The sequence below is a fragment of the Aethalodelphis obliquidens genome, unplaced genomic scaffold, assembly GCF_003676395.1.
Source record: "Aethalodelphis obliquidens isolate GAN/ISIS:26980383/991018 unplaced genomic scaffold, ASM367639v1 scaffold61, whole genome shotgun sequence".
NCBI lineage: Eukaryota > Metazoa > Chordata > Mammalia > Artiodactyla > Delphinidae > Aethalodelphis > Aethalodelphis obliquidens.
The window spans coordinates 2,938,317-2,961,458 of record NW_020838005.1 but is presented as its reverse complement, the minus strand read 5'-3'; the positions used below and the strand labels follow the sequence as shown (position 1 = coordinate 2,961,458).

The 23,142-nt window shown below is 37.1% G+C and overlaps 1 protein-coding gene across 5 annotated transcripts in view; it reads right to left on the bottom strand.

The window, feature by feature from the left end:
• Window positions 1-23,142, bottom strand: part of PPP2R2A (protein phosphatase 2 regulatory subunit Balpha) — an 84,423-nt gene that overhangs the window by 25,518 nt on the left and 35,763 nt on the right. For 3 of the 5 annotated variants that reach the window (XM_027088039.1, XM_027088042.1, XM_027088043.1), the window contains exon 3: window positions 3,898-3,995. In XM_027088039.1, coding sequence (XP_026943840.1) covers window positions 3,898-3,995 — 98 coding nt within the window. Of the gene's footprint in view, window positions 1-3,897; window positions 3,996-19,787; window positions 19,927-23,142 lie in introns of all 5 variants that reach the window. The other 2 variants (XM_027088040.1, XM_027088041.1) reach the window with 1 other exon arrangement.

Sequence of the window (23,142 nt, the reverse complement as noted above, 5' to 3'; positions counted from 1 at the left end):
CTCTGAAAGCACAACCTTAGATTAAAAAATTGAATGAAAAATGAAGACAGGTAAAGCCCGGTAGCTTAGAAAAGGAAGCTTATTTTATAGATATTTTGATTTGGAAGAAACCACAGTGGTAGTATTTTCTTGAACTTCTCATATTCTTTCCACAATATTCCTGACAGACGGGCATCCAATTCTTGTGTACTTATTTCCATACACAAAATAAACTAATCTCTTCTTCCACATGAACCCCTAAGTTACAAGACTCTTCGTAGTCTCTTCTTCTCCTGGCTTTACAGCCTTAGTCCCTTCAACCATTACTCTCCAATGTCTCTAAATCTGCTATTCTGCTTGGCGCACGGGAAGTACTATGTTAAGTGAACAGTGCCACATCACTCTAAAACAGTAGGATCTGTCCCTTCACTTAAACAACTGACTAAACCAAGCCCTTTCTATAAACGATATTGAATTCTGTTACACCACATCTTGATTTTGAGTCCCATTCCAGTCTTTCTAAATAATTCAGAAAGGGAATACAAACATATTAACAATACTATCCATCTTTTGAGATAAGCACACTAAGCTTTCTTCTGTACTCTGTTAAGGAGTTTTGGGAATACCACATTAAGAACAAAAAAATGAGAAAGAAATCCTAGAAAGTAACCAGCAGTCACAGAAAACAGAAAACAAATGCTGCATAACGATCCAGAAAGAAATCAGAAAGGAACCACCTCTCTGCTCACTTTTATCCTTAACTGTCCCTTAAAAATATCAACCCTCCCCCAACACTTTAGCTTATCATGTATATCAAAAAGCCTCAGAGGAACGAGAAGAAGTTCTGAGCAATCCAAAGCCAACAGGAAATCAACTACCTCAACAACTACTGATCACCTAATATGAGCACCCACAGAAACAAAGATCCCTTAAAAACTACGGAACACCACAACGTAACAGCTGCATGGAATCTCCCTCCAAATTATCATTATCAGAAGGAATGTATCCCACCATCCACTTTGTTGTCAAAAGCCATTATATACAAGCTGTGAAAATTAGTAAGATGGGTCAGTTATTTCAGGACATGCTATAAAGAACACTGGATTAGACTCAAAATTTTGGACTCTGACCATGTGATGCACATGATGCCTAAAATCGATTTACCCTTGTGCCTCAATTTCCCTACACACCCTGCTTCTATCACAGAGATTCTGTCAAATAGAAAACTATTCAAACGTGTTAGTTATAAAAATACTATTAAATAACAGCAGAAAATGTTACAGGAACACCAGGCTGAAATATACTCGAACTGAATGAAGACCCTGTTTATTGACCACCCAGTTTCTCTGCCTGGGAAACAGATGGACAGGCAGCAAAGTGTGCCTGACAGGATGACAGGAAGGGGACCTGCCACACCTGAAGGGTAAAAGTGAGACAGAAAGGTGGGTTAAAGATGTCAAAGTTTGATGTGCAAGGTTCACTGCTGCTACAGTATGATCTTTTCTTCTTAATTAAGGGCAATAAAAAGAGTGAGTGGAAATACGTAAATCTCCAGTCAAGTGAGTTTTAGCCAGGAACGCTGACACTGCAGACGCGATGGTTCAAGCATCATTGTGCTTTGCAAAGAGAGCTAGCATCATCATCAGGGTCTAAGAAATGCTCACTTGTTAAGCGCCAGTGTACCTTGGAATGGATGTATAATAGCTGTGGTTGTTAGAAAAGGCTGGATTAAAATTTAGAGATCCAAGTTCTAATCCCAGAGCTTTGCTATTAAACTAAGCAATATAACTTTGTTATGTAAACTTTTGCTAGGATTTACCTAAATATTAGGAAAAGACTATCTCTAGGCTTTCTTCCAGTTTTTAAACTGTAACACTATTTTACAGACGTATAGCTATGAACTCATAAAATCTAACCTAAATATATTAGGTATTGATATAAATGTAAGGTACACACATTTATAACCAATGACATAGACGCTGAATGTCCTGAAGACAGCATTATATTAGAAGCTCCAGTATAAGACGGGGCTTAAAAATGTGGAAAATATATTAGGTAAAGTGCATCAGATTAATATTAACAAGATCAAGTTTCAAGAGGGAAAGCCAATAATTACCATCTTTGTTATTTAATCTATCCCTTAAAAAATACACTGATATTTACATTAAATAATTTTCAAAAGACACGCTACTAATCTGAGTTTCCAGATAATTAATTTTTGTCTTTAACTCTTAAATGCAGTTAAGAATGACAGACAACTTACACTTTTAAATAACACAAAGCCCCCATTTGAAATGTAGGCTCTCTCAGAAACCCTCAATGTAAAGCCCTTCAAGATGGAAGTGCCTAGGAAGCAAACTTAATTTTAAATGCTTTTCTCCAAACACCCTTCTTTAAAACAAAAGTGTAGACTGCCATTAATTTTCAGTTAAAAAAAAAAAAATACACGGAAGGGCAGAAAATGCCTACGGGAAAGCCAGCTCTAAATTCTGCATAACAAAATTAACACTCACATTTTGGTTACCTAACATGAAAGACATTAGAGCGCACTGAGAGATAACATGTTGGAAGTTCTGGGTTCTGGTTGTTAGCTCTGCCACGAAGAAATCAAGTGATCTCTTAATAGCCTGGCTTTCTCATTTGTAAATAAAGGGAAATGGTAATGACCTGTAAGGTTCCATTTCGACTCTTAAGTATTTCAAAATTCTTATGGTCACATTTTTTAGCTGCTTGAAAACAGGAACAGAAAACTGATTTTGCCCCCCTTCCCACATGATCATTCTCTGTCAAGAAAAGCTTGAGTCTTATTTTCATATTTTCTTCCAACCAAAAAAAAATAATAAATAAAAGGAGACATATTTAGTGTTTGTGCATCTTCGAATCAGACACTATTAATCATTTCTTTTAAAATTAAATTACCTACCTCACTGGGTGTTGTGAGGATTAATTCATTAGTGTTTGTAAAGCACTTTGAGATCCTCAGGTCAAAGGCGCTATAGAAGTGCAAAGTAGTAGTATTATTACTAGATTCTTGCTTATTTAAGGAATTTCACAATCCTTTAAAAGCTAACTCTGTGTTATGATTTAGACATCTATTTGTAAAACCCTGCATTTTATCCACATTACTTTTAACTCTTCTTGAATATCTTATAGATAGACAGGGGCAGAATGTTTGGAAACAAATGATAAAGGTTTAACTTTGATCTACAAATGGAGGGAGAGACTAAGGGAAAATCCATTGTGACAAATTTTGTTCAGCATAAAATTTTAGTGAGAAATCTTGTCAATCAGATTTAGAAGTGTGCCTAAGTTGTACCCAAAACAAAATCAAACCCTACTTTAATCGCAGATTCTGTAATGAGAAATTCCTTTCTTCAAAGAGAAAGGGAAACAATTTTCAAATCAACTCCACTTTAAGAGGGGTACTGAGCTTATAAATTACGTTACATGCGTATACATGCACCTGTCATTTAAAACCTTTATATTTAAATCACAGTAATAGTATTAGTATAAACTGATGTCAAAATAATTAAGCAGCTTTTTCTTTAAACTACGCTCCCACCCCCAATTACACAAAGCAAACTATGCACTGAAAAGAGGTCAAAGCAATTTTGCTTTTATGGAATTTTAAGAGGAAAAACAAAAGAGGGCCAAGGCTTTAAAACCAGTTAAAATCTTTTATTCCACACTTCCCACCCCTTTCTCTAACCAAATCTTCTCACAATTAAATCAAAACAACACACACACGTACACATACACACACACAGAGCTAAGAGAATCAGAGCCATCTATACATTGGATACTCTGCTCGATAAACACACTTTACAAATCTGCCAACATCCTCTGATGAGATTCTCCAGCATAAGCTCCAGTCCCAAGAGCAAACTGAAATTTAGATATTAAACTTTAAATACTTACCTCCTGCTCCTGTTGAAAGATGACGACTCTACCACCTTTATCTCCGGTTGCTAGTAATTCTCCAGAATGATTAAATTCTACTGTAGAAATTATATCTGCTGTATAAGTGAAACAAAAATGAAAAAGACATTAGTTCTTTCTCAACTCACTATAGAGTTTCTTAATGAGAACTTAGCATGTTTTTCCTAATATATTCCAAGTCTATATATCAACCTGCCATCAGAAATAAAGTAAATCTAAAGTTCTTTCATGAATATTTTGCTTCACCCAGAAGAAAAAAAACTCCCCAGAGTAAACCAGTGACACTATTTTAACAAACAGGAACACGACAAATAATAAACACAAGCACTTTATTAATATTTCACTAAATTCATGAATGTAAGGAAATCAACAATTTGTGAAACATTCTATGACAGCACCATTAAACATTAATATCGATAATTATTGTGCTAATTTTCTTTCTGATATACTTTTGATAAGCTTCTTTATGCAAACCCAAAAATGGTCTATAAAATTAAGACAGATATAAATAAAATGGGAAAATTTTTTAAATGTAAAAATAATTGCAGGTGGAAATTTAACAATCATAAATATATAAATTAAAATTATGGCTTCTTAAACAAATGTTTGCAAATAGAACACACTTATACCAGCAATGCTTTGTGCTATGCACCTTCAACATGCACAGCTCTTCTTGTGGCTCCCAAACACAGCAGGGGCTACTAGAATCAGTCATGTTACACCCAAAGTCGGTGCTAACTTCACAGTCAAGTTCAAATAAAATTATCAGGGTTTTTTTCCTTGCTTTTTGACACCAGAGCCATTTTCCTAAAGAAAAAAATCTAAGTTACAGAATTGGGCATTAAGATAAAGCAATTACACTAAACAATTCACCATTTTCACAAGCATTATGCCATATTAGGAAAGACCCTATCATACGCATGTTACATAAACAATCAAACTTTTACCATAAGAGAAGGGTCATTTTCTTGCCTATATTAGCTAACCGTAAGAATTTTAAAATGTAACTTTATATAGTAAAGAACACTGTATACTTTAAATTTTAAAACTTACTGACCAATGTATTGTATCATATCAATAACCTGTCCAGCACAGCATTCTACCATTTTTTCATTTTAGTGATTTTTCCAAGTTCAGCTTGATTTTAGAAAGCTTTCTTTGCTTCCTCCATTGTCTAGGTCCAAGGCACCTTACCTTTTTGGAACACTCTGAGAACCTACTGAAAGTTCACATGCTCTCCCAAGAAACTGTACATATTTAAGTACACACAAAAATTTGCATATAATTTCAAAAGGTTTGGACAGCATCCCACCTCCAGGTTAAAACCTTTAGCCCAGACAACTCACCGTGGCCGGTGGTATCAGGAGGAAAGAATAAATCTAGTGTTTACACTACATGCAAATGCAACACCACGGTGTAAAACTGAATATACTGTACTATTCTGTAAAGCCCAACATCTAAATACTTAAAAGCCATTCTATTAGGTGCTCTGTACTGTATTTACCTCTGTAGTAAATATAATAAAGGATTAAAAACATACATAGTCCCTGCACTTAAAGCACATTATAGTATAGTTACAGAGAGAAAGTAAGTAGGAGCTAACAATATCAGAACAAATAGTTACATCTTATTTGAAGGTTAGATTCTAAAATCAGGGAATAAGGTAAAAGCCATACATAGTAAAAATTATCTTTAAATTCAAATCCCTCAGACAGACACCACTTTGGAAATGTAAACTCTTTCTCTTGTTCTTTTAAGTCCAACTCAGCCAATTTTCCCTACAGCATTGATAGCTTGTGGTTTCTTTGGCTAACTCATCAAATGAACTAGTTAATTTGAATATAAAGTCATGCTTCACCAAAAACACCTTATCTCTCGACTGTAGTGTATGCTCTTGGCTTGGTGAAATGCTCACACCCGATACCAACTCCAGATTCATTCTCCTTTTCACTCCATGGAATAACAGGAAGAGTAGGCTCAGTATTTAAATTATTTCCTCTTTCCCCAGGTCCAAATTGTTGCAACCACCTAAATTAATTCCTTGTTAGGTAGATGAACTATTACAGATAAGACTTAACAGGGCATATGTCAGTGATCACGGTATGACCAGCCTGGCTGGCCTCTCTGTTGGGCAGTAGTAAAAAGCAGGGAGGACAGAATGCTGCAGGATGGGCTCCATTTCTAATGGGGAGAAATGTCGATCTTCCTTAGGTGAACTGGACAGGGGGAAATCTAGAGGTGATTAAGTCAGTAAGGAGATCATTATAATAAGAGGATTGAGGAGATCTGGGATGGGGGTGGTGGCAGTAGGGATTCCACACCTGTATTATTCTTAGAGACAGAACAAGAATCAAGGAATAAAACAGCAGGCACAATACCCCCAAGTACTGAAGACGTTACTGACTCACATAGCTGGTTATAATGAGGTCACTGAACATCGGATGGGGAAGGGAAGGAGACGTGTGTGCACGTGCATGGGGGGAGCACATGCATGGGGTGTGGAGGGGAGGAAGGAGAAGAGGAAAAGACCAATAATTTAGTGCAGGACGCAACAGGAATAGTAAGACATCTGCCCTTACAATGTGTCACTTCTTATGCTAAGAATGGTTATTTTACAACAAGAACTGCAGAGTAAAGTGAAATGATACGTGTTTAGTACCAAACCAGCTTTGCAGCAAGGGTACAAAACTCTAAGAGGTACACTTGAGACAGACTGAGGAACCCTAGAAACAAATGGCCTACACAGTGAGAGGCTGAACGTCAGGAAACGACAAGAAACAAAGATCTATACCATAAAAGTCAACCCACTTTAAATCCTTGAGGGAGAGAAATATTGAGTGAAAGGCATACAATTTTCTCATTTTAGATATTTTTAAGACACTACTGTTTGTGACTATCTTGCCAAAAGCCAATGAACAAACAGAAAATTTTAGAAATAGCTAACCAAGCCACTGACGCTTAGTGAGTAGTGTAGAGGAATTTTATTTGGGGGAGGGGTGGGCAGGCAGACTCATGGCCTCCTTGCTGTGATTTTTATACTGCATATATTTAATATAGCCATATTTCAGATAAGTAAATTATTTTCCTGCCTTGTATGATGAAGTTAAATAGGTACCACGCCATGGTGTTCCCTCCTCCTTCCCCACAATAAAAGAAAGGGGAGAAAAGAAACACCATGATTTCTGGATGCCTGGCCATCCACACATGTGTGAGAGAGCCACCATATACACAAGCACCTATTAAATCTCCAAGTGTACGACTGCTTTTAAAGTGTTTTTGAGTTGTAAAATGCCTAGATCTCACAAGGTCTCACTGAGAATATGACATATAAAAATGATGAATAAAAGGGAGAATAAGATCAAATTCTGCTTTGTAGACCAAGAAAAATATCCAGGAATCCGTTATGGAGTATGCTATGAAACTGAGCTTTGAGCTGTATGTGCTTCTACACCCTGGCGTGCCAAGAAGGGGATATGGGTTTGCCTGGATACGGCAAGCACCCAAACCTGTAACCTCCAGTTCTGAGAAAGCTCTTTACCTCAGTTTACCTCAGTGTGCCATACAAACATTTCTGTTTTCAAGTGTGCCAGGATGTGTAAAAGATGAGGAAGCATGGCTCTAAAAATAGTGCTCCCACATCATGTGCACTGATACCCAAATGAGGTTGGTCAAACACTGCTATCTATGTATTTGAAAGTAACAGTAATTCTGCTCCTAGAAAATATTCTTCTAATGTTCTGATTCCTATGCCATTGAAAAATATTACAGAGTAGATGACTGCAGGAAGTCTACAACAGCACTGTTCGACAGAACTCTCTCGTTCCCATGGAGGTGTCCTATATCTGCGCTGTTCAATACAGTAATCGCTAGCCACATGTGGCTCCTGAATTTTTAACTTTAGCCATGTGTCTAGGGGCTATCATACTGGACAGCCTAGGTCTAAAACATTACAGAGTGGACACTGACTTCTACTGCAAAGCCAAGAATGCTGGAACTAGGAGAATTTTGAACCTTTAAACAGTGCACTATGGGTAAAACAGAACTACTGTGCACACACACACCCAGATTGTTACCTCAAGGAGCAGGCTGAAAATATAAATGCATTTCATGAAAATTTAGATTCCTGGATACTATTTTTAAAACAAACTGTTAATGAAAGCCTCAAAAACTTGAGAACACTTTACTCTTGAGATTAAAGTCACTATCATATACTTTAAAAAGGCAAAGACATTAACCTCACTGTTAGAGTCATATTACTGAACTCAAGGCAGGGTCCGGTATAACACATCAACTAGGTCTGTTCTCATAAACCAACAAAAAACTTCCTCTTCTAAAGAGAAAAATAAGAATCTTTCCTATGACCAATAAAAATGTTATTTCACAATGGAAAAAAACACCTGTGTTAATCATCTAAAGAACATTCTAATACAGTTAATAAAAAGGAAGGACTCTATCAGAACATCAGACAACGGTCCTACTGTGCCTTAAGTCAACACACAGCCATTTTAGGCACACACTAAAGCAAGATTTAAAAGGCACAATCTGATTTTTGGTAAGAAAACTTAACACAATGTTTTTGACCTTTGTTATGATATTCTATATACTATTAATAAAAACCAAGGAATTTATAATGTGTTACACAAAATGGAACTCTAATTTCTTCCAACCTCTTCGTTCTAGACTGTCAGCGCCCAGGTTTCCTCCTAAGAAGGTGAAATAATCACTTTCTTTTGGGGGTGGAACGGTAATTGGTGGTGGTGGGAATGACAACAGCAGTGTTACTGGTCTTTTTTCACTTCATCAGGCACACCACACCATCCCCTTGTTACCTACCTTCTCTATTTCTTATGTACTCTAATAAACAGAATAGGACACAATCAATCAGACAACCGAAGGTTCAAAAGTATAACACGCTCAGCATAAAAATCAGATGAGGGAAAATTAATAGATAGTATCTATAAATGGTAGTAATTAACAATAATGACTAAATATTAAGTGATCAAATTATTATTAGCTCTGACATTCTCTAAATACTTCAACTCCTGCACTGTAAGACACTTTATGGGGTTACTCATTGATTTTATAATTCCATTTCAGGACTACAGTCCAAATAAATAATTTGAAAGAAACCAATTAAAATTAGTACCAACACGGTTATAGGTGAATTATTTACATACAGGCATACTTCATTTTATTGCACTTCCCTTTACCATTCTTCGCAGGTACTGCGTTTTTTTACAAATTGGAGGTTTGTGGCAGCCCTGCAAGGACGAAGTCTATCAGCACTATTTTTCCAACAGCATTTGCTCACTTCCTTTCTGTGTCACATTTTGGTTATTCTCTCAATATGCCAAACTTTTTCATTATTATTATTATTTTATTTTTAACAGTGATCTGTGATCAGTGATCTTTGATATTACTATTGCAAAAAAGATTATGACAGCAGTTTTTTTAAATAAAGTGTTTTTTCAATTAAGGTATGTACATTGTTTTTTTAGACATAAATGCTATCGCACACTTAACAGTGTAGTGCAAACAACTTTTATATGCGTTGGGAAACCAAAAAATTTCATGTGACTCTATTTACTGCAGTCATCTGGAGCCAAACCCTCAATATCTGAGATGTGCCTGTTATGAAATAAGCTGAACGTATTTCAAACATCCGATAATGAGGAAATATAAAAGTAACCTCTAGTACACAGGTTGGAAAATTATGGCCCACCAGCTGTTTATGTAAATAATGTTTTACTGGAACCCAGCCATGACCATTTGTTTATATATTGTCTTTGGCTGCTTTCACTTGACAACAGCAGGGTTGAACAGTAGAGACAGACTGAAAATATTTACTATCTGGCCCTTTACAAAAAATGCTCCTCAACCCCTGCTCTAGAATATTAATATAATTGGATATTAACATTAAATGAACAAATATGACTTATGTGGGTACAGAGACACAACAAACTAATGTCAAAGCACACACTGTCTACAGACAGGTACAACTATAATGTGCCAAGCACTATACTAAGTGAGCATTTACATATATCCTTATTTTATCCTTCTAATACCACTATGATATAGACATCATCTTCAATTAATAGGAGTGTACGAAAGCACGGAGAGATTAAGTAACTTGCCTATCACACCTCTGTCAAGTGTCAGAGCCAAGATTCAAATTTAGCAGGTGTGAACAATCATATGGATAAGGTGGCAGCACAGAATCCTATAAATCACTGGATGATGAATAAAGAAATAATACATGTGTTCAGTTTACTCCTTCTTTTTCATTGCCAAAATGTCCGTGTTCAATAAAACATTTAGAGTCAAACTACATCACCTTTATACTATTTACTAATGACCACATTACAGTTACTTGTAGCCCTACCATAAAACTGAGCATTTTTTTCAGCACCTGCTATATTCAAGGGGCTGGGTGATCCAGTCGAAATTCTACCGTCTAAAGGGGCTTAAAGCAGAATGTAATCACAACAGATAAACAGTTAACCAAGAAAAGATTTAGTAAATGTTTAAGAGAACCAAAGAAGGAATATTGTAAGGCAAAATAAACAATTATAAAATGAATTCTAAGCATAAAGACTGAGTAAATATATAAAGAGGCTCCCTTCATTTTAAAAATAAATGGGGAGGAATCAACTAGAATAAGCTGCTTACATATTTTTACCCATCTGGATTATAGATTCCCAAAAGTTTCACTTGAAACAGTTAACATAGCATCCACTGAATGCTGACAAACCTGATGCTGTATTTTTCTCAATATGATTAGTCTTTATTTAAAAAAAATTTTTTTACTGACCTAAGAGAACTTTCATTGTTAAATACAGATACACTTTTTAATGAAACAAGAATGTGCAGTATTTTTTCAATAAAATTATGTCAGATCACAAACATTTTTACTTAATCCTAAATTTAACTTAACCTGGTCCAACCTGTTATTTATTCTTATTCCGCCCAGAAAAAAATGCATATACTTTAACCCGTGTCGCAAATTCACTTGCTCACAAAAACATTACTGAGCACTTACTGTGCTATCACTGAGACATCAGTATTAAGAGCCCCCCCATAAGAGCAGCTCACACTTACACAGTGCTGGGTACTGTGCTAAGTACCCCTCAATATGATTAGTCTTTAAAGCTAAGTAACATAGAAGAAAATTTTAAAGGTTAAAATTCATAAAATACTATAAACATTGCTGCAGCAAATAATTCTAAAAAATTCCGGCCTAGCTACTTTATGCATCACAAGATAGCATAAATCTCATGACAAGAGGTTCACAAAAATTGTATGAATAACCACTGTTTCTTAAAATTCTACATTTTTGATATTATCTCAAAAGGGACCGCTCTGACGAAAAAAGCAAGCGTCTGCGAAGACTTGCTGCAAGAGCACCTGCCAGCGTGGCCTTCTAGGTATCAAATGAAACTTTCACACCTGGAAGAAAATGAGCTTATTAGCAAGTTGACTATACTGAATCTTGCCTTTTTGCAAATAATATTTAATTTCCCACAAAACTCTACTAGGTAATCAGTCTCCTTTCCTTTTTGTTACATTTCAGTAAAAACAAAGGTTAACAAAGAACACTACAGCTAACTGCATAAACGAAGATGTCCCAAAAAAGTACCAATAAAAATGTGAAGTTAACTTTGCACTTCCTCTTTCAAAAGGCTGAAGTGAAAGACAGAAGTCAAAATTAAAAATCTGTAATTGGTCTTCCGCTTCTGGCCATGCGGGAGTAAGACAATCTGGATTCAACCTCTAGCTATGAATGACTAGAAAACGGAACAAAATATATGAAACTGTTTTCAGACAATGGACAACATGGAGTTTAGGACTGTGAACCCTTAGAGAAGAGTAAGTGAGCCCTGTATTTGCCCTAACTTACCACCTGGACAGTGCAGTGAGTCAGGAAGAATCCAAACATAGGCCAGCAACCTCACCGAGTTGTGGAGTCAGAAACTGGGGGTTAGGGAAAGCCAAAGCAGCTAGATTTTTGTGGATAGAGTACAAAGAGAAAGTTCAAGGGATCTACAGAGATCACTAAAAATCTTTGGTTTAGTACTGATCTGAAGACATGTGGTGTGCCACTCCACAAGGCCTAGAAAAGAACCATCAGAAAGTTTACAAGTGTTCAGAATAAAGAGGTCTCCCACTCAGTCAGAGTAAAGAAACCTCATAATTAATAAGGCATGAGGTAGAGTCCTCAGAAGGGTATCACCTTAGTGGCGAGACTAAGTCAGCACCATATTGAATTTGTCCTGACAAAGCTTAAAAGCAAACATTGAAAAACTGATCTCAAGTAACTTAAACACGTGCAAGGACGGAATCCGACAACAACGTAAATTCATGTCTGGCATCTAAAATCACCAGGAATGTAAGGAAGCAGGAAAATACGACCTATAACCAGAAGAAAAACAAACCAATAGAAACAGAACCAGAAATGACAAAAATGATGGAAGAATCATTTTTAGAAGACAAGGGCCTTAAAATAGCTGTTGTAAAAAAAAAAAAAAATAGCTGTTGTAAATATGCTCCATGTGCTCAAGACAAAGAAGGAACATGTGAAAATGAAAAGTACACAATTTGAAATGAAAGATACACCAGATAGGATTAACAGATTAGATGCTGCAGTAGAAAAGGTCAAGAACTTGAAGGCCTAGTAACAGAATCAAAACAAAATGACGCAGAGTGGGGGGAGAAAGAGAACAAAGTCTTGATTTGTAGGACAATATCAAGTGTTCTAACATACCTATCACTGCAGTCCCAGGAAAAAAGGTGGGGAATATTTGGAAAAATGACCAGTGCTCAAGCATGATGACAGTATATGTAGAATAATCCAACCAAGGGATAAATGCAGACTTACAAAGGTATACAGTAGTGGCAACTCAATAAACTTCATTAGTTTTTTGTTAGTGATGTGACTGCAAAATCATGAAGAATTCCAACATTTCAAAGCATAATCTTCCCCTGATTTACAAAGTAAACTTTAGTATACACATTAAACACATACTAAAAGTACCAAATAGAGTTGGGTTTTAGGCTTAGAAAATAAAGTCTTTTTCAGCACCAAGAACATTTGGCAGAATATTCTAAATCATGCAGACCATGGAACAACTTCTTCCTGTTCAAGACTGTCCTGCAAACTGCAGAATAGCTAGCATACTCAGCCCATGCCTAGTAAGTGCCAATAATGCCTTTAATCATTGGTAAAATTAGGTAAAAAAAAGAATTCAATAGGACTAGAGTCTACTAATATGTATATATTTGATAAAAGGTATGGTGAAGATATAATGGTCATAAATCTTCATACTCAAAGATTTTTACTTTATACTTCATATACTTCAGAGTTATTAGGAATAGAAGAGTTGACAATAATTAGAGAAGGTGGACAAATCCTTTTCCACACCTGACAGATTAAAAATAGGTAGGGAGGGCTTCCCTGGCGGCGCAGTGGTTGAGAGTCTGCCTGCCGATGCAGGGGACACGGGTTCGTGCCCCGGTCCGGGAAGATCCCACATGCCACGGAGCGGCTGGGCCCGTGAACCGTGGCTGCTGAGCCTGTGTGTCCGGAGCCTGTGCTCCGCAACGGGAGAGGCTACAACAGTGAGAGGCCCGCATACCGCAAAAAAAAAAATAAAAAAATAAGTAGGGAGGCAGGGAAGGGAGAAAGGACAGACACTTGAAAAATATAATTGATACACACACACACACACACACACACACACACACACACACACACACACACCCCTTCATACCAATATAAAAATACGTATTTCTTCCAAAGAGCTTTGCAATTTAAAAAACTCAGGTGCAGCAACAGAGCCCCTTAAAAAATTTTACTTATAAAGACCACATTCTCAATCACAATAAAATTAGCTAAAGATTAATAACCACTGGTTCTAATCAACCACTTAGTAACCTTAAAACTCTAAGGGCAAAGATAAAAATCAGTACTGCAATAAAAATATTTTAAAAGATTTATAGGAACATAAGTATATAAATATTTAAGATAGTATTGTTCTTTTTTAAAAAAAGAGATACAACGATCACTATAAAACAAACCAACTTATAAAAACTGAAAGAATAAAAAACCTGAAATCCCACCACAAGGGATAACCATAGGTAATGAATGAACAATCTTTTAAGCAAACTCATGCAAATTGCAAAATTTGTATGAGATGTATTGATATTTATATATGTTATGACTTCTGTAAGACCAATTTCAGTAATGGAATTAAAATTAACTTTACTCTTTTTTTTTGATCACACAAATAACTACTTTGTAAAAAACTATAGTCATCTACTCTTAACCCCTCTTTTGAGAGAATTTCAGTATAGTATATCCTTCCATAGTTTGTCCACATGTACTTCCCATGCTCAGTACAAAAAAATATCTATTGTGCTGAGAAAGAATGTTATCTACATTATATCGCTGAGTTAAAAAAAAGTTACAAATCATATTTGATCCTACTGAACAGAAACAAAACGATCAGAGCATTACGGAATTGGTGACCAGAGCGTAGACAGGGAGACCTGTAACAGATACACGAATGACAGACGAATCTCTACAAAGTAAAAAAAAGTAATGAGGTAGCACTACACACCACTCAAATGACTAAACTTTTATCTAAAAATTGACAATGGCTGGTGCTGGTATTGAGCAACTGGAGCCCTCACATACAGTTGGTAGGAAGGCAACCCACTTTGGGGGAAAAATTTGGCAGTTTCTCATAAAGCTAAAAACAAACACCATGCAACCCAACAACCACATTACTAGATGTTTACCCAAGTCAAATGAAAACTTATATTCACACAAAAATCTGAATGCAAATGTTTATAGCAGCTTTATTTGTAATCACCAAAAACTGGACACAAACCAAATGATCCTCAACTGGTGAATGAATAAACAAAATGAGGTATATATCCATGCAATGAAGCACCACTCAGCAAAAAAGAAAAAGGAACAAACTACCAATAGAAGCAGTAACATGGATAAAATTCAAAACGCATTATGCTAAGCGATAGAAGCCAGATTCAAAAGGCTACACACTACATGATTCCATTTATCTGACATTCTGGAAAAGGTATAACTACAGGGATAGGCGTGGGGTAGAGGTTGACTACAAGGGGACATGAAACTTTTTGGAGTGACAGACCTGCTTTTTATGTTGACTATGGTAGTGACTGTACGGTTTTTATCAAAGCTTGAAGAACTATACATAAAAGGAGAAATTTCACTGTATGTAAATTATACCATAAGAAAACAAGAACAAAATCCAACTACTGGAATCTCATCTCAGACATGCCAAAATCTGTCTCTTACGTTTTACTTACTGGTTACAAGATGCTTTCCTGCTCTAAAACCTTCAAGGTCCTCTAAGGATTACAGAAGATTTTTGAAGTACTGCCTGGCATTCAATCTCCTCCACAGTATGAAGACCTCCCTTAGGTATACCATCCTACTTCCTAGTACCATAGCACTCACCAAATTCTCTAGTGAAACTGAGGTTTTTACACCTCCCACATACATACTTTTGCCCACCCTCAACTACTCCTTCTTTAGCTTGGATATATTGTCTACCTTGCCTGAAATACCTTTTTTCCTCTCCCCCTTCCTTCAGCCCTTCTGTATGTGCTCCATCAGGGGAAAAAAACAAACAAACAGAATTAATTCATATAAGATTTCTGGAGAGGTAGAACTACACCAGAAGATTAAAATCTATAGATGTAATAAAATAAAAATGTGATTTTTACACAATAACTAAATAGAAGACAAGTGGACTAGGAAAAATACTTGTATTTCTAGAAACAGTTCATATAACATAGGAGAACAATTCACAGAAGGGGAAATACTAGTAAAACATAAGGAAAGAGCCAGTCAAATCAAATTAAATAAAATTTTTAACAAGACACCATTTTCTATCTCCTAAACTAGAGGGAAAATACTAATTGTTCATAAGGCTGGTATTTGCCTACACTGTATATAGAAGTATATATTATTACTGTAGAAAACTACTTCATAATTTATATCAGAAGCCACAAAGCATTCATTCCCTTGGAACTTCACGTCACTTCATGTCATAAGTCATCATACTGAAATAATCCAAAAAAAATTTTAATGCATAAAGATACTAGTGTCTTTAAAATATCTAAAATGTTAGAGAATATAAGAGAAACATCAATGTGCTTATCCTGCCAATATCCTTTCACATTCTGCTCTCATTTTCCCTGAAATCCTCCTCTCTTTTCACCCTTTCCCTACAAGCCCTGGCTCTTCATTAACCATTAGGGAAGAGCAACAAGACAACTGGGCAAACAGCCTCAGCTCTGCTATTAAGTAATAATTTGACAGTGAGTAAGTCGATTAATCTTCATGAACTTCAAATTCCTCATCTGCAAAGAAACACTGACAGATGATCTCTTCAGAGGATTTGTCTTGCACAGAGCATGTACACAACATATACTCAGACACTTAAACTCAACACATCTAAGGGAGGAAGAAAACAGAATAATGGCTGGAGAAAATTAACATGCTTTTGTTAGGATGCATAAACTTCTAATATGCAAAAATTGAAGACTTAAAAGAACAACACATCTGCAACAGTTGCATAACTCTACCCGTGACCACGGATCTCTGCGAGAGATCTCACTCTGACAAAAATGGATCCCAGATTTATTTCTTAACATGGAACTCATCAACAATAGTGATTTAATGAAAGTTACTTCCAGTTAGTTTTAAGCTAATCAGTGATGAAATAGGAATGGAACCCAGACAATGAGGCTGCTCTGCTCAACTTCAGCCACTGCTGCAGCAAAGCACCAGAGATCCTCATGTCATCTGTCGTTAACTCGCACACCTTCATGAGATGGTATCTTCCTCGCTTTTATACACAAGTCAGAAACTACTTAATACATGTACACATAACAGAAAAGTTCCCCATTTTTCAAGCGTCATGGAACAAAATCTACATAACACAAGAGTTAACTGAGCTGGATCTTTTCGTCTTCTATAAGTTTATTTTATCATAATTTTGGACTTACAGAAGAGTTACAAGGACAGTACAGAGAGTTCCCATCTACACTCACCTAGATTCTCCTATTGTTTACATCTTACATTACTATGGTACATTTGTCACAACTAAGGGATTAACACTTGAATATGATTACTAACTAAACTCCACAGTTTTGTTCAGATTTCACTAGTTTTTCCCTACTGTTCTTTTTCAGTTCCAGGATACCACATTAGCTTCCTATGGTCTGTGACAATTTCTCAGGCTTTTCTCGTTTCTGATGACCTTGACAGCTTTGAAGAGTACTGGTCAGGTACTTTGCAGCATGTCTCTCCATTTGGGACTGTGTTTTCCTCACAGCCAGTCTGCAATTATGGGTTACCGGCAGGAAGATCACAGAGAGGAGGTGCCATTCTTTTCACATCACATCAAGGGTACATCCTACCAGTATGACTTATTGATGACAACTGGATGACCTGGCCAAGGTACTGTCTGCCAAGTTCCTCCAGTCACTCCACCCCCCTAGAATGTACTCCGGAAGAAATCACTAAAGGGACAGAGAGAGAGAGGGAGAGGGAGTGCGTGTATGTTAAGCTCCATCCCTTTGAGGGGGAATAGCTAGTTAACTTATTTGGAATTCTTCTGTATAGGAAATTTGTCTCTTCTCCCTCATTTGTTTATCCAGTCAATCATTTATCAGTAGGAACTCACAGGCATTAATGTCATACTTTGGGTTATAATCTAATAATATGTAATTATTGTATTGCTCAAACTGTTCCTGATTTGGCCACTGAGAACTCTTTCAGACTGGCTCCCGGGTCCTTCTGACATATTCCCATCCTTCTGGTTTTTTTGAGCACTTCTGGAATATTTTTTTTAATGTGTAACTTTCAGGTATTAATATTACCACAAATTAAAGATGACTTCTAACTCATTCTATAGTTACATACTAAGTTTTAAGAACTGAATTCTCTCAGTTCTGAAGAGAAGTATAAATATACTGAGAACAAAAGGAATAACAGAGCACCGTAACTAACTCTCATCCTTGGATTATCTGACCATGACTGAAATTTCTATCCTGGAATAGATTCTCATTTGGTCAGCTGAGGTTCTAACAGTTAAGAAACTGTGTGTGTTAGCCTTCTTAGAAGTCTTAGCACATGCCTACAACTTGGATTTCATAATTCTAATCTTCCTGTACTCACTGCTTTTTTTTCTTTTCAGATGTTGGGGAAGTGGGGTGAGAACACAGCAGGCAAACTACTCTCCGTTATAGTCAAGGGACTGCTGTCAAACCATCCTGGCACATAACAGCACAGAAATTAATTCTCATTTTGATCCAGTTTGTTTCAACACTTAAGAGTTCTCATTAAGAAGCCTGTTATCTTGTAAAGCAAATAACGTCTAATAAAGACATTAAAAAATAAAATAAATGTAAAAAAAAAAAGCAGCATGTTACCCTTGTTCAGACACATGACCATTTTCACAGTCTTTTCTCCTCTCTTAATTTAGTATACCCTATGCGGAGAACACTGAACTTCAGGATTGCCCCACACAGCTAAGCAGAATATGATTCACCCAAATTTCTTCTCAAAGGTAACTAATTACTCCCTAGCATAGAAAATACTTTGCTGGATAATGTAGCTATAAAATGCTAGTTTTTTGATAAAGGGTAGGCAAGCTGAAGGTATAGTTATTTCCCTGCAGACCGCTATGATGTTCCTTTGTCACTGTTGACCTCTAGAGGGAGCTCAAAGTTCTTGTTACTTCTTCCCAAAGGTCAGGACACTCCTCCCACAAGTTTGCTGTGGTCAAAACTTAAGAACATTTTATTTCGGCACCCCAAAAAGGAAGTTAAGTGTGTGCCATCCCTTTAGCAATTTCTTGCCCAGCAGAAGTGAGTAAGACGTGACCTGCTCACCTGCTCCTACGGTGAGCAGGCCCCAACCACTTCTGCCTCTCTCCCTTCCCGACTCCTCTTTCCTACTTTGCATTGGCTAGGGCAGATCACTGTAGCCTGAAAGGCTGCAGGGAGGGCGGCACTCCTGCTGATAGTAGCAGCCAGTGCACCTCCACCTTCCTCCCGCCAGGGCACATTGGCATGGAGGTGAGGGAAGGCTGCTCGCGTCTGCTCCAAGGACTGAGGGATCATTACCTTAGCACACCTCTACCACATTCTTGGGGCAGGGAACTTGTGCAGGAAATGACCAGAAGTCAGACTGGTCATTTCCCCACTGTCAAATTGCCATTTCTTCTGTCTGTATGACCCTAAAGAAGTAACTCAGCCCCCTGAAGACTTAATTTCCTCATCTTTAAATACCTACCTCAGAGTTGCTTTTAGGGCTAAACAAGCCATAAATGCAAAGAAATGATCCCTGAATGAGGCACACAGTAGGCACACTGGTTAAAAGAAGATATGGGCTGGGGTTTGGGCTCTGTTGCACAAAGCAGAAACAACCAGTTTCCCTTGTTTCTAGACTATTCCAGTGAATCAACCTAGCCTAGGTAAAAAAAAGTTCCCCAAATGGTCCAGCTGAGCTCCCAGGAGCCTGAGGCTAAAGCCCAAACTAGGAACAAAGTATTGCAGCTGCCAGGCTTGCTGCTTCTTTGTAGATACACTCAAGAGGCCTCAGGTTGAAATGAAGCACAACTGGTTGAGGATAGGATCCTGTACTTCTGTCTCTTGGTCAAAATATCACCTCGATTTTACCATGATTTCCAAGAACAAAGTAAGTGCTCACAGCCTTCATCATAACCTTTTCTCAACCTCTAACTCAGTGACCGGGAACACATTATGAGATAAGCTCAACAAAGACCGCTGGCTATTGATGCTCATACAGAACCTACATTGTAATGTTGCCATGAGAGTCAGGGTCCATAAGGTGATTTCCAGAGATGTGTTCTGGAACCAGCCTCCCTTCTTTTTTACTTGTTCCTGGATAATCTGATATCATGTTTGGATAAAATGGAATGGAACAATACCCTCCTGCAACAAAGAACAGAAAGATAAACAGTTGCTAATACATTTAGTCTACAGGGGTGATTTAACAAACAAGGCTTGGTGTATTAATGTTATATGTAATGTTAGAAAGTAGAGTTCTAAATTGACCATTCTAAGCCTAGTTAGCATCTTCATTAGATGTTCACCAACTTTTAACGGACCCATAATTAAGTCCACTAAACAAATCATCTCATTAGGTTGCCTTATCGAAATAAAATGCAAATAGTTTCTCGTGGAGATTATACAAACAAGCAGTACTGCACAAAGCTCCTGCATCTATGCATGCCTTATTAAAATATTTTTATAACCAGATGGGTATCTGGTTATTACTATCTACCTAAAATCTTTCAAACTAGGATTATTATGGCCACGCTATAAGAACCTGAAAGCACTTCACTGACCAACCAGTGCAAATTTATTTTCTGATAGAATTCCTTCAGCTCACCTACAAACTGGGTACAAAGAGGCAGAATACTTAGAAAAAGAGGTTAGAGGACTTTACGATACGATACAAATAATGTTATCGAATTTATTCTGATGACAAAAGGAAGCCCACTGGGGAGTTTTAAATATGAGTAATCCAATTAGACATGTACCTTAGATTACTCAGGCTGAAGTGGACTGGGAATTGGGAGAAGGTTAAGTAAAGAGAAGTCTGGAGACAAACCTAGAGTTACTCCAGAAATCCTGCTAAGCAATGAAAGTGACCTGAGTGAATCAGTATTAGTGTAGTAACAATATTATAAGTAGCCAACATTTAAAATTCACTTACAGTATGTTAGGGATTTAATCTTCATAACAAATCTATGAAGCTGGTGGTATTAATATATCCATGTAACAGATGAAGAAACTAAAGCATGGAAGCAAAAGAGGGAACAGAAGTGTACAGACTTTAAAATTCATGTATGAAGTATATAAAGCAAGGCTTGATAATTAATAAGCTGTGGAGAGCTGAAGATGAAAGCAAGAATAATGTCCAGGTTCTCATGCTGGCTGAATGTACTTATTACCATCAATGGACAGATATTTTACCTTACTTTAGGTATTCTTTAATAGCATCTAAATGGCAGGTCCAACTTCAGGTAAAAGAAAAAAGCTAAGCACCATTGGCTAAGTTCAAAAGAGCATGTCATGAATGATTTCACCAAAACTCTTAACCAAAAGGAATACATCATACATTACTATAAAAAAAGTAATTTCGTTCAGAACATTCTTTTTCCTCATCTTTTCCTTTTTTATCCTTTTCTTCTCGGTTCTGGTAGGTTAGTTTGCTCTAGGTGATAGTTCTCTGACCTTGTTTCAATTGTATTTACACTGCAACTCATTGTTTCTGTTATACTTTTTAAACAATTATAATCGTATTTTTCAAATAATTTGAAATTAATTTCACGATTCCAGTTTCAAAGATGCAATTTCCTTCATGAATCTTACTCAAAAAGAATTAAAGTTTTTCTCCACTTACTTGAACTAAAAGTTCATTCCTCTGACAACTGATCTTATTTTTTATAAATCCTGCATATTTTTGTTGTTTTGCTCATTCCTTCAACAAATTCTTAAGAGAGTCATTCCTTTAACAAATATTTTACTGAGCATCTAATACATGTTAAGACACTCCAGGTTATGCCAGCATTTCTAGGTGCTAGGGATATGGGAGTTCATAAGACAGACCAAAAAATCCCTGCCCTCATGGATCATACATTCTAGTGATGAGGGCATATGATAAACAAATGAATGATAAATATAAAATGTACCGGGTAGTGCTAATAAGTACTATACAAATACAGTAGGGTAGTCAAAGAAAGCCTCCCTGAGGAGACGACTTAGGCAGAAACCAAAATGAACAGGGAATTAGTCATCCAAGCAGAGGACCTAAGTAGAAATGAGTTTGCCAAACTTGATAAGATGAATGCAGGATAACGTGCTAGAAAAGATGGAGCATTTAACAGAGGCCAAACCATATTCAGCCTTGTAAGCCATGGTAGGACTGTGGATTTGTCATAAGTGATAAGAAGCCATTGGAGAGTTTTTAATTTATGTTTTCAAGTGCTCATCTAGTTCATAAGTTATTGCAGTAGCCTGAGTAAGAGATGATGATGGTCTGAACTCAGGTGGCAGCCAGAGAAATGGATGAATTCAGAATACAATCTGAAGACAGCACTGCAGAACTTGCTGAGGTTTCAAAAGAGGTGTCACAGGAGGTGTCAAAGGATGATTCCAAGGTTTTAGAACCACGTCCAATGGAGGAAAGTCAGTGCCATTTACTGAGGAGAGACACACCAAGAAAGAGCAGGTTTGGGGTAAGAAAAGAGCCAAAAATTCCATTTTCACATCTTTGGTGTTGATTTCGACCAGACACACATGTAGAAATGTCATCCAGGCAGCTAGACAGATTTGACAGCTTACGGGAGGAAGAGAAGATATAAATTAGAGTGTCATCAATTAGTAGAGGCATTTAAGGACTAAATGTGATTTCCTAGTGAGCAAGCACAGATAAGAAAACAAGGTCTGGTCTGAGGACTGAGCCTTCAGGCTCTCCCACCATTAGCTGAATAGGAAAGGAGATTGCACCGGTACTACTGGTGAGGTAAGAAGAGCTTTTCTGGAAGCCAGGCAAAGACAGTCTTTCTAAAAAGAGGCAGTGATGGGGAATTCCCTGGTGGTCCAGTGGTTAGGACTCCGCGCTGCCACTGCAGGGGGCAGGGGTTCGATCCCTGGTCGGGGAACTAAGATCCCACATGCCACGCAGCGCATCCAGAAAAAAATAAAATAAATAAATGAATAAATAAAAGGTGGCAGTGATGAACTGTGTCCGAAAGTGTAGAGAAATCAAGGGAATGCTGAGAATTAAACTTGGATCTGGTGACATGCAGATTTTGGGGGTGATTTTGACAAAAGTGGTTTCAGGGGGTTGGTGTCCTTAAAATAAAAGTTATTTTCTGTGGCTTTATTTTACAGTTATCAGGAGAAGCAGCTCTGGCACTGAGCTGTCTAGGTTGAAATCACTGCTCTGGCAGTTGGAAATTTGGCTTGTGAAGGGCATCCTCTTTACGTCTGACACTGATGAAGATTTTCCCTTACTTTTATATGTCTTGGATTATTCTGGGAAGCAGAGGGTTAAGCAAACACTGAAGCTGATTCATCATGCTCCAGAGTTGTTGACTTCTCAGGGGGCTGGGTATACTGAGTGTAGTGTTTTTTCAA